Here is a 13,362-nt window from a genome sequence, read left to right as displayed (position 1 = left end):
CTGTAACAGAGTATTCCTACACTCTGGTACTTCTACTTTTACTCAAGTACAAGATCTGAGTACTTCTACTTTTACTCAAGTACAATATCTGAGTACTTCTACTTTTACTCAAGTACAAGATCTGAGTACTTCTACTTTGACTCAAGTACAAGATCTGAGTAATTCTACTTTTACTCAAGTACAAGATCTGAGTAATTCTACTTTTACTAAGTACAAGATCTGAGTACTTCTACTTTTACTCAAGTACAAGATCTGAGTACTTCTACTTTTACTCTAGTACAAGATCTGAGTACTTCTACTTTTACTCAAGTACAAGATCTTAGTACTTCTACTTTTACTCAAGTACTTCTACTTTTACTCAAGTACAAGACCTGAGTACTTCTACTTTTACTCAAGTACAAGACCTGAGTACTTCTAATTACTCCAGTACAAGAACTGAGTACTTCTACTTTTACTCTAGTACAAGATCTGAGTGCTTCTATAGCGTTCACACTGCGGTACTTTTCCCACAAAGGTTCATGCGAAATTAGTCCATGATCGCGTTCACACCAAAAAGAGCCGGTACTAAAAGTAGTTCATGCGAACCTTTTTACCCCCTCGAAAGTCCCTGCTAGAGAGCAGGGACTTTCGAGCGGCTCTTTTGTGAGAAAAGAGCTATATGTCTGATTGGCTGGGCGGATTGCAAACCACGCCCCGTAAAACTCCCAAAAAGTTTTGTGAAGCCGCCATTTTATTATCCTCGCATTAGCATTATTAGCATTAGCATTAGCCCAGCGCAGAAACGCAGAGAGACTAACTTATGGCAACACAAAATAAAACATGGGAGCGGTGGAGATGAGGAGGTGTTGGCGTTCTGGCGATTTACTCGGAAGGCTTCAGTAGAAGCTGCTGGGACTCCCAGCAGCTTCTACTGAAGCCAGTCCCCAACTCCGGGGACTTCCGGCCGGGGACTTTGGGCGGCAGTATACGCCGTGAAGTGGTTTGCAGCCTGCCAGTTCGCATGAACCTTTGTGGGAAAAGTACCGCAGTGTGAACGCGGCTTATTACTCAAGTACAATATCTATACTTATACCACCTCTGTTTATAGCCTATGAAAAAAACTATTAGAAAACGAAGGCTAAAGCTAACGTTAGCAGAGAGTGACAATGTATGCTAGTTAGCTAACTCAACGATTCATTAAATAATATTGTGACAGAAAAACTTCTCAGTGCACATCACGCTCTGCGCTCCGACAGGGAGCTCTGCTCTGAACACCCCGTTCTAACAGCTGTTCACCAGGGGTCCAGTCTGTGCCACAGTGACTCCGGAACACACAGTTAATATTAACGAACGGACCCGTAGGTAATGTAGCTGCTGAAGCTAGACACTCATCGCGGAGCAGCAGAGCCTTATAATACATCCATGAGCAGAGCCGACAGGCAGGAAGACTCGAGCACACAGCTTGCGCTTCATTATAATATATACAAAAAGAACACCATGCGGTAATGATGGCACATAACAGCTCTCGGCCCCCCCATACCCCAAAAATATTTTTATTGCAGATCTACATGAATCACACAAACGACCTATTTTGGATTCAAAACGGCGAATTTCGCAGAAAGGTGACAAGTTTGCATCCCTGCTGTGTGTCAGAATCAGAATAACTTTATTCGTCCCACAGAGGGGACATTTACATTTGTTACAGCAGAAAAGAGCAAAGCGGTGTGGGTGATTGAATACAAAAATCCCATTGCAATAGAGTGGTGCAGTGAAGACGTATTTTTGTATTCTGACCCTGAAGGCAGCATCTCCCTGGTTCCCTCCACAAAAAGCAATTGGGATTTCTCCATGTGATTTTGAGTTATTGCAGGAAAGATATTCTCAATGTTTATGATACTTAACACGTTTCTTTCAGCAGGATAATCTCCGCATATTAACACCACTTTATGATTTCTGAAGTAAAAAGCTAATGTTGGGCTATAAAGGAACTACAGCACGGTCACATGACTTTACGTCACCACCGCTAAGCTAAAGGCGGCTAATGTCGGGCTGTAAAGGAACTACAGCACGTCACATGACTTCACCACCGCTAAGCTAAAGGAGGCTAATGTCGGGCTGTAAAGGAACTACAGCACGGTCACATGACTTCACGTCTCATCCGCTAAGCTAAAGGTGGCTAATGTCGGGCTGTAAAGGAACTACAGCACGGTCACATGACTTCACGTCACCACCGCTAAGCTAAAGGAGGCTAATGTTGGGCTATAAAGGAACTACAGCACGGTCACATGACTTCACGTCACAACCGCTAAGCTAAAGATGGCTAATGTCGGGCTATAAAGGAACTACAAGCACGGTCACATGACTTCACGTCACAACCGCTAAGCTAAAGGTGGCTAATGTCGGGCTATAAAGGAACTACAGCACGGTCACATGACTTCACGTCACCACCACTAAGCTAAAGGTGGCTAATGTCGGGCTGTAAAGGAACTACAGCACGGTCACAAGACTTCACGTCTCATCCGCTAAGCTAAAGGTGGCTAATGTCGGGCTGTAAAGGAACTACAGCACGGTCACATGACTTCACGTCACCACCGCTAAGTTAAAGGAGGCTAATGTCAGGCTATAAAAGAACTACAGCACGTTCACATGACTTCACGTCACCACCGCTAAGCTAAAGGTGGCTAATGTCGGGCTGTAAAGGAACTACAGCACGGTCACATGACTTCACGTCACCACCGCTAAGCTAAAGGTGGCTAATGTCGGGCTATAAAGGGACTACAGCACGGTCACATGACTTCACGTCACAACCGCTAAGCTAAAGGCAAGTTTATTTATATAGCACTTTTCAACGCAAGGCAATTCAAAGTGCTTTACAAAAAAAAAATGAAAGACATTAAGCATTAAAAAAGAAAAGCTAATAAAATAAACATTAAGGAAAAATACATGGATAAAAGTTACAGTGCAGTCTAAAATATGAATAGTTCAATTAAACATTACAAGAAAAAATACATGGATAAAAGTTACAGTGCAGTCTAAAATATGAATAGTTCAATTAAAAGCAGCGACAAAAAGAAAAGTCTTCAGCCTGGATTTAAAAGTAAGAGTTTCAGCGGACCTGCAGGTTTCTGGGAGTTGTTCCAGATGTTTGGAGCATAATAACTGAACGCTGCTTCTCCATGTTTAGTTCTGACTCTGGGGACAGAAAGCTGACCAGTCCCTGAAGACCTGAGAGATCTGGATGGTTCATAATTTAGCAGGAGGTCAGTAATGTATTTTGGGCCTAAACCATTCGGTGCTTTATAAACCAGCAGCAGTATTTTGAAATCTATTCTTTGACACACAGGAAGCCAGTGTAAAGACTTCAGAACAGGAGTGATGTGATCCACTTTCTTAGTGTCAGTGAGGACTCGAGCAGCGGCGTTCTGAATTCAGCTGCAGCTTCCTAATAGATTTTTTAGTGAGACCTGTGAAGACACCATTGCAGTAGTCGAGTCTACTGAAGATAAAGGCATGGACAAGTTTTTCCAAATCCTGCTGTGACATTAGTCTTTTAATCCTAGATATATTCTTTAGGTGATAGTAGGCTGATTTAGTAACTGTTTTAATGTGACTGTTGAAACTCAGGTCAGAGTCCATGACTACACCTAGATTTCTGGCTCTGTCTGTTGTTTTGAACATTGCAGACTGAAGCTCAGCGCTCACTTTTAAACGTTCTGCCTTGGCTCCAAAAACCATTACCTCAGTTTTATCTTTTTTTTTTAAATTGGAGAAAGTTCTGACACATCCAGTCATTGATTTGTTCAATGCACTTACTCAGTGTTTGAATTGGAGCATAGTCTCCTGGTGAAATTGTTACGTACATTTGTGTGTCATCTGCATAGCTATGGTAACTTATTTGGTTGTTCTTCATTATCTGAGCCAGTGGTAGCATGTAGATGTTAAAGAGAAGAGGCCCCAAGATGGAGCCTTGAGGAACCCCACATGTCATATTTGTCAACTCAGATGTGTATTTACCTATAGAAACAAGTTATTTCTGTCCTTTAAGTAGGATTCAAACCAATTTAGAACTGTTTCCGAAAGTCACACCCAGTTTCCAGTCGGTCTAGTAATATGCTGTGGTCAACAGTGTCAAACGCAGCACTGAGATCTAATAATACTAACACTGAAGTTCTGCCACTGTCTGTGTTTAAGTGGATGTCGTTAAAGACCTTTACAAGAGCAGTCTGTGCTGTGGTTTGGACGAAAGCCTGACTGGAACACATCGAAACAACTATTTAAATGCAAGAAATTACTCAACTGTTGAAAAACAACTTTTTCAATGATCTTACCTAGAAATGGCAGGTTTGATATGGGCCTGTAATTGTTCATTACTGAAGCATCTAGATTATTCTTTTTTAAGAGCGGTTTAATGACTGCAGTTTTCAGGGCCTGTGGAAAAATACCTGAGTGAAGAGACTTGTTTACTATATGAAGTAGTTCTGAGGCCATGCAGGGCAAAACATCTTTGAAAAAATCCTGTTGGAATAATATCAAGGCAGCAGGAGGCGGATTTCAGAAGTTGTATAATGTCCTCTAGGTTTTTATCATTAATCTGATGGAATTGTGTCATGGTGTCTGAATTGATGTTAAGTGGACACAGGGACAACACATTTGCTGTTCCTGATGCAGACGCACTGACTGCTTGTCTGATTTTCTGAATTTTGTCAGTAAAAAAGGCAAAATCATTGCACGCCCTGGTGGTTAGAAATTCAGAGGCTACTGACACTGGGGGGTTAGTTAGTCTGTCGACGGTAGCAAACAAGGCACGTGCGTTGTTTTTGTTTTTGGTAATGATGTCAGAGAAGAACGATTGTCGTGCGTTTTTCAATTCCAAATTATAAAAGCCAAGTCTCTCTTTATAAATTTCAAAGTGAACCTGGAGATTTGTTTTTCGCCACCTGCGTTCAGCTTTTCGACATTCTCTTTTTTCTGTTTTAACGGCCATGGCCTTTCTCCATGGAGATATTTTCTTTCCAGTCACTTCCTTTACCTTAGTTGGAGCAATGGCATCTATAACATTTTTTAATTTTTTAATTAAAATGATCTACTAGCTCATTTACTGAGGTGTTAGCAGGGGCAAGTGTGGAAGAAAATTCTGAGTAAACATTTCCCTAGTATTTTCAGTTAAATATCGCTTTGTGGTTACCTCTTTTGAACACTTGTGTGAACAGAAATAGAGCTCTCAAAGAAAACACAGGAATGGTCAGACAGTGCAACATCAGTCACCACAACCTTAGAGATAATTATAATAATAAGGAGCTACAGCACGGTCACATGACTTCACCATGTCTCCACCGCTAAGCTAAAGGTGGCTAATGTTGCGTCTCATTTATACACAGTGGGGTATTTACTGACGTAGAATACAAATCTCTTTAGCTTGTGTTAACCACAGACCTTATTAATTCAGACTAACAACCAAAACACATTCAGAAAGCCATTGAGACAAGGGGACAGGAAGTGATAAAACGCTGACTTGAATCTGGGTCATAAGACTATAAAGTCTGTGTGCTTTTTTGTTTTAATGGAGCATTCACATCAGAGATTCAAGTTATTGTTTCTTTAAAGGCCCGTGCTTTATTTAGTTAACACATGCCACTCCTGACCCCCAGTGGATATTTGTTTTACGACACTAGAGAAGGAAACCAGCGAAGAAGAAGATTATCTGCGTGGTTCAGAAGGGGGATTGAATAACAAATGTTTTATGTAATGTGTGCTTGCAATACTTACTTCATAGTACTTCCGTAGTGCAGCCAGTAAGCAAACTCTGAAGCCATATATCAGTTCTTCAGTGGGAGACTGGAAAGTGACTCTGGAGTACCAGCGGGTCAAAGAGCTGGGAAATAAGCAGCAAAATCACAAAATGTTTATAATATCTTGTACCTAATACATTTAAATCACTAATATGCAGATATTATATGTATGTTGTAAAATACTTTTTGCATACTTTAAAAGCGGTGAGTCTTATTATGTGTGGCAAAAAAAACGCAAAATAAACTCTTGATATTGTGCGACACAATCAATATTAATAAATAACAACTGAGAAAAAAAAACCACCTTACCTGTTCAGACTTGCGACAAAGCCCATGACTGATTGATGAGATTTGCTGGTGTCATGGTGGACGTCAACACCCACCACCATCAAGTGTTTCTATAAAAGTGAAATAAAGATTCATTATTTCCCCATTTACGGCTCACTATTTAACCAGTTAAGCCCCATGCCCCGGTACCGGATACAAGAGATCAGCTAGCAAGCGATCAGCTAGCAAGCGATCAAAACTCGCGGCAGGGGAAGTAAACCCAGACCACACACGACGTAGCTTTACGGAGCATAAACGGGAAATATTCTTACCTTTTGCAGTTTCTGATCAAAAGTTGTGTTCAATGGCATTAAAACGATAAAAAACACTGCTGAAGGTTAATCCATAGGTTAACCCAATGTGTCTGTGTCACTTTGAAATGATTACTGATAATCCATCATCATATTTATGGCTATAACCTAGTTTTCAGTTTTCAGAGCGTATGACAGCTTCCGGTTTTGGGCATTCTGGCTACGCATCACTCATTCACCAATGGGTAATGTTTAGAGGGATTTTTAGGAACTTCCCCTCGATTCTATTGGCTCTAACGGTTCAAAAGAGGTGTCAATCATCAAAATCGACAGAGGGGGGCCAGATATATGGCAAATCCACCCAAATGACCCCAGAAGAGTTTTGCTTCTTCTAAACCTCTCTAAAAAGGTCAAATGTCACTTTTTTTTGCATCAATCTTGATACAGGGTACTTATATGTTGTACTTTGGATTCCTAAAGCTTTTAGTCTACTATCCCATCATTCTGTATTGATTCTGACTTTTTTACATCCAACTCACAGGTTTATCATTGCTTTGAGAAAAAAGATTATTAATGTTCCCCTTTTAGAAGATATGGTCATTCGTTCTGGGAATGTCATTTTCAAGCCTGAGACCTGGGAAACAGGCTCGGGGCTTAACATGATAAACAACATCTCCGGAATGCAGTTCCAATGTTACTCAAGGTTCCTTCTCTTCTCTAGAGATCATTTAATCTAACGGGTATCAGATCCTAGGACGCACCACTAAGTTACTCTGATTGAAAATGTGTAGTCTAAGGCAGGGGTGTCAAACTCAATTTCATCACGGGCCACATCAGCATTATGGTTGCACTCAAAGGGCCGGTTGTAACTTTAAGACTTTATAAACATACATATAAAAATATTTAATATATATAAATAATGTAATTACTTTATTGCCTCTGCATTGGATATTATCGGATAGGGTAAAAACTTCATAAATAACTACATCTGAAAGCAGAAGTCTAGGGCAAATAAGTGCAAGTCTCTTCAGTGAGAATGTCACAAAATGATTTTAAAAGAAAAAAAGAAGAGCCACATTCTGAAAAAAAAGTGACATTAAAAAAAAGAGTCAAATTTAAGATGCATTGTGGGACATGTAGTTTATGGACATCGTGCATCTGTAAATCAGCATGTAAAGTACAATAAACATATTACATTCTTTCAGAGCTCTTGCGGGCCACATGAAATGAAGTCGCGGGCTGGATTTGGCCCCCGGGCCTTGCGTTTGACACCCCTGGTCTAAGGCTATAACTTATCTAAGCAATGTATCTTATGGCACGTTTCCACTGCAGGGCCTTGCACGGATTAGTACGGTATAGTTAGGCCTTTGTAGGCCAGGCTCACTTTATGCTGCGTTTTCATTACAGTTTAGGAACTGGGGCAGTAACTATGGTAACGCAGTGTAGGCGGAGCCGTGACGTCATCTTCAATGCGAACCACAGAAAACCAACATCAGCCGTTAGCTGTTAGCCCTCAGAGCTCACAGCTCCTCATATCTGTTCAGAAACTAGACAAAGTTAAACAAGTACAAATCACAGACTGTCTGTGTCGTGGCGAATACAGTCGCTGGTTTATTTATGTCTGTAGGCCGTTGTTGTGAGTGTGGACGGTCGGAGCATATATAACGTTAGCTTAGCCGATCTCCATTCAGAAAACACGCATTTTAAAAGGTTTTTCGCCTGCCGTCTGTCTGCAGACTTGTCAAAGCATTAATTCATGGTTTTCACTAACCGGTATCAGTATGTTGTTACTTCGGCATCATTTTGAAACGTGTATTACAATTAAATCACGGTCAAATATGTTAATTTTGTTGTAGTTGTAGCCCCCTTGCCAGCGATTCTCACACTAGTTTAGCACACTCAGCCCGACTCAGCCCGGTTGTTGGCCCGGAAAGAACCACGATTTTTTGGAGGGCCAGAAAAACTGTGAATCAGTACCCGTTAGCCGGAACTACGCCAAGTGGAAACGCAACAAAAAACGGGCCGGGTTTGGCACGGCACGCTTAAACCGCGCTGTAGTGGAAATGCGCCATTACATGCTTAGCAATTAAATGTACATATAAATAAGAGAATTAGTACAAATGTAACATTAATCAACCCCTTAAAAATAGCTGGTAATAATGCAATGTTATGTGATGTCATCAAACCTGCATGTGACCTGAACTGTTTAAATGTTTCCGCGACATGACCAATGGCAGCCCTAAAAGCATTCCTATATAAACTACTATTTGAACATTATGACCCTGAACATCACCTAGCATGGCAACATAAGCTCTGATGGATTGCCTAGTAGTTAATTTTCTGACACAAAGCACTGTGTGATAAACAAGTAGCAATACAACATTTTAAAAATACTCCGTTACAAGTAGAAGTCCTGCATTTATAATCTTACTTTAGTAAAAGTATGGGTATTGAATAAAGGCCTTTGTGAAACTCCTATATCTAATTACTGATGCATTCATGTGTTCATCACAGCTGGAAAATATGTATTTAAATACTATATACTAGGGATGTAACGATATATCGAATATCGTGGTAAAAATTACCGCGATTTTTTTTTAAACCTTTATTTAACCAGTTGGTCCCATTGAGATAATCGATCTCTTTCTCAAGGGAGACCTGTCCAACATGGCAGCAAGTAGGTTACACCATGAACATAAAACAACAGATAACACAAAAGGACCTCGTATCTACAGGGCTACATGCACACACCTAGAGACATGGACAAGTACCAACAGTATATTCATATCTCTGTCAATAAGCCTCACCTTCTTGGCAACAACCGTATTGTTTTTGAAGAGGTGGAGAGACGATGCACCGTTTGACCCACTGCTGTTACCCATGGCCAAAGCATATCTCTCCGTCCCAGCAACATCAGCACCAAGCAAGAGAGTTGTTTCCACAGCAGAGGATTTTGTAAACACCCAAACATCCCAGCTTCTACCTGGAAATGTGGACGTGCTCATATTCCTAAAAGATAACCTTGATGACGCTGAGCGAGTGAGTGAGAGTTGAGTTACTTGAAAAGCTAAAGTGAAGCTTGATTTATTCTATTGCAGGGTCTGATTATTATATTGTTGACACTTTAAAATACTACTATAAAAAAAAAAAAAAATGCAATCCCTTTATTTTTCAATAGTGGACTTTTTATCGCGATAAATATCGTACCGTGAGTTTTTGGTATCGTTACATCCCTACTATATACAGCTGATGGATATCTTAACCTATCACGATATCCCAATGTTTATTTAAAAATGGTTATTTTGTATTAGCTAATAATCTAAATCTGTAAGTAAGTTAAGCCGTTATGTATTTAGTGGAGTAAACAGCACAACATTGGCTTCCAAAACATAGTGGCGATTGAGACTTTATCCAAGTACAGTATTTGAGGAAAGTTACTTTGTTACTTTTCACCACATTATTGGTCAGGACAATCACGATGTTTTCCCCAAACTATTGAGCCCAACTGGATAAGGTGTCCTGATTCTCTTCATAGATATTTTAAGCATAAATACTAGGGATGTCCCGATCACCTTTTTTTGCTCCCGATCCGATTCCGATCATTTGATTTTGACAATCTGCCGATACCGATTTTTCCCGATCCGATCTTTATGCAATGCATTAAGAGAAAAAAAAGTTAACAGATAACGGCTGGTCATCCAACGCGATGAATTCAGCTATCTTGGCTGTTATTGTGTTGGCCTTTTCCCTGTTCTGGGGCAGTTTCTCTTTCCTTTTAAAAGCCTCTGAAAGTGTCGGTTGTTTCAGTGCCGTTACCCGAGTGGGCGCTGTGTACTCGTCGTGTTGTTGTTGGTGTTTGTTTCTCAGGTAGCGTATTAGATTGGTCGTGTTGAACGTAGCTCTGTTCTTTCCACCACAAGGAACCTCTGCCTTGCAAACATTGCATCTGGCCGTTACACTGCCTTCGCTTTCAATTTTATAATACTTCCAAACTCCTGACATTTGCTCTGTCCCGACTCCCGAGTCACCAGCTGAACGTAGCCTCTCGTTAGCTTACTGCTACTATTAGACACTGCGCCCACTCTGTTGCCAGATTTCAGAGGAATAAGCAACCAGGTCTAAACAAGCCCAAAGAAAGCAACACATACATGATGTTGTGTAATTTTAAACCAAAACTAAGTCCTCAGGATGACTTTAAGACGTGAACATGGTCATTTTTGTTTGTAACATTAAATAAAAAAAAAAATTTGATAAAAAAAAAAAAAATCCCGATCCCCGATTTTTGGAAAATCACGTGATCGGCTCCGATCCCCGATCACGTGATCGGATCGGGACATCTCTAATAAATACACAAACTCACCAGAGGGACATTGACCGTCCACAGCTCTCCTCCCAACTTGCTGTTCATCTGCAGGAGAATCTTTTGGGCCACACTCTTCAACTTCTGCGGCTGGGAAATCGTCCGGATATTGATGGCCTACGATAAAAAAAAAAGACTTAAGAACGTAAAAGAGAACGACATTTTAGACGAAAAATAATCATTATCTTTTTCTAATGTAGACCAGCTTTGCAGAACCACTTGGAGCGTGGGAACACACCTGAGATGGGATGGGGCTTCTGACACAGCAGAGCTTCTTGATGGCGCTGTACAGATCGTCTCTGTTTCCCGTCATGATGCACACCACCAGCTGCATGTTGGGCTGGACACAAGAACGAACATTCAATCGCGGCAAGAGCCAATCAATGAACTGGATTTCTCTTGCATTAGTTTATTTATATGCGTTTATGCAGAGGTAAGGTAAGACAGGTATTTCTATTTCAAAATGCTGGCAGTACTCCCATTTGAAACAAGCATCCTCAATGTCTGAAATACTTATTCTGGCGACACAATTAATCAAACAATTGCATATGGAAAGACCAAACAGATCATGGCAGCATTACCCATAATCCCCTCTGTTTCAGCCCCTGTTTCCAAAGTGCTGATTCTCTGTCTGTTACTTTAGATGAAAATGAGGAGGCCCCTCCCCACGCCCCTCTGAGAGAGATTTGGTTACAAAGAACTCAATGGTGCTCTAGAGGAGATTCAGGTGATAAGGGGGGGGGGTACCTTGGTTGCTGATTGGCTAATGGCTACACAAGACAACACATCGTTATGACATCACAAAGTGGTCTAAATCTGATCTGCTCATTTTCAGACAGGTTTTTATAGAAATGGATCAGGACAAAAAGAGAGAGAATGTCTTTCCACAGAGGAGACACATGTTGATGTAGAAGAGACATGAGGAAGAGGGGACACATGTTGATGTAGAAGAGACATGAAGAAGAGGGGACACATGTTGATGTAGAAGAGACATGAAGAAGAGGGGACACATGTTGATGTAGAGGAGACATGAAGAAGAGGGACACATGTTGATGTAGAAGAGACATGAAGAAGAGGGGACACATGTTGATGTAGAAGAGACATGAAGAAGAGGGGACACATTTTGATGTAGAAGAGACATGAAGAGGGGACACATGTTGATGTAGAAGAGACAAGAGGAAGAGGGGACACATGTTGATGTAGAAGAGACATGAAGAAGAGGGACACATGTTGATGTAGAACAGACATGAAGAAGAGGGGACACATGTTGATGTAGAACAGACATGTAGAAGAGGGGACACATGTTGATGTAGAAGAGACAAGAGGAAGAGGGGACACATGTTGATGTAGAAGAGGGGACACATGTTGATGTAGAAGAGGGGACTCATGTTGATGTAGAAGACAGGCATGAAAACGGGTCAGGGATGAAAAAGGTGAGAAGGATATTATCCCTCTAGGGGGGTCCGGGGGCATGCTCCCCCGGAAGAACATTTCATATTTTAAAGCAGGGGTGGGGAACCTTTTTCCTCTCAAGGGCCATTTCAATTTTTACAATATCCTCAGAGGGCCGTACAAGTTATTGACCTCTGCTTAAAAAAAACTAAAATCACAGCCCATTCATTTCATTCTGTGCAAAGAAAAAGCAACCTCTGAATCCAGATATCTCGCCATGACTCGCGTATGCACGTGCACGGTGTGGCGTGACCACCAACACAGAAAGATATGGACACAAGATGTGTGCAAATGTATTTAGTTTCCTATCCATGTGAATATGATTTAAGTGGGGGGGGGACCTAACTCCTCTAGGGGGGTCCGGGGGGCATGCTCCCCTGGGAAGATTTTTTTTTTTAAATGTTGAAGTTAAAAGCATCAATCTGGTGCACTTTGAGAGCAACATTAGGAGATCTATGGACACATCTCTCAACACCCAAACAGAACTGTAAGCAGATTTTCTTTTAATTTATGGATTTTTGACAAATCACTCCCCTTTCAAACTGTATTCTTCTTTATTAATAACTGTCATATAGTATTTTATACCTGTTTACTTTATTCTCTCTTTTTTTAATATTCTTCTTATATTCGTTAGCATAGCTAGCTAACCAGATGCTAATGATAACAACACAGTTATTGACTGTCTGATCAGTGTGACAGATGAGCAGATCGCCACTGGGCTTTCAACTAAAGACACAGACACGCAGAAACTGCGGCATGTGTATGGACTTATCGGTACTGCAATGTCTGAAGTGCTGGAGTGGCGTTCTGGTGCTCTCCGTCAGAACTGCACCCCTGTCAGTCGAGACATAATACCACGTGATGACACGTTAGGCTCGTGTTGTGTTCAAGGACCCTGACCGTGGCCAGGAAAAACAGGCACTCGCTTGTTTAATTTTTTTGCGGTCTAGATTTTGTTTCATTTTTTGCGTGTGTTTATAAATTACCTCGAGGGCCGTACCAAATTGTCTCGCGGGCCGTATACGGCCCGGAGGCCGGAGGTTCCCCACCCCTGTTTTAAAGCATCAATCTGATGCATTTTGAGATGCATTTTTTTGCCAACCTGGGCAGAGCTGGAGAAACTTAACTTCAGCCATGAGTCAAACATATTATGACCTCCTTACTCAGTATTATCAGGGATGCAAACTCATCAGGTATGGAAAAG

The 13,362-nt window shown here is 41.1% G+C and overlaps 1 protein-coding gene across 1 annotated transcript in view; it reads right to left on the bottom strand.

The window, feature by feature from the left end:
- Positions 1–13,362, bottom strand: part of LOC117452949 (piwi-like protein 2) — a 39,871-nt gene that overhangs the window by 13,385 nt on the left and 13,124 nt on the right. Inside the window, 4 exon segments of the mRNA XM_034091774.2 lie at positions 5,746–5,851; positions 6,078–6,166; positions 10,707–10,823; positions 10,945–11,046. Of these exon segments, the coding sequence (XP_033947665.1) occupies positions 5,746–5,851; positions 6,078–6,166; positions 10,707–10,823; positions 10,945–11,046 (414 nt within the window).

This window comes from Pseudochaenichthys georgianus, chromosome 9, assembly GCF_902827115.2.
Source record: "Pseudochaenichthys georgianus chromosome 9, fPseGeo1.2, whole genome shotgun sequence".
Lineage (NCBI taxonomy): Eukaryota > Metazoa > Chordata > Actinopteri > Perciformes > Channichthyidae > Pseudochaenichthys > Pseudochaenichthys georgianus.
Note: the sequence above shows the minus strand (reverse complement) of the source record. Positions and strands in the feature narration are given on the sequence as shown.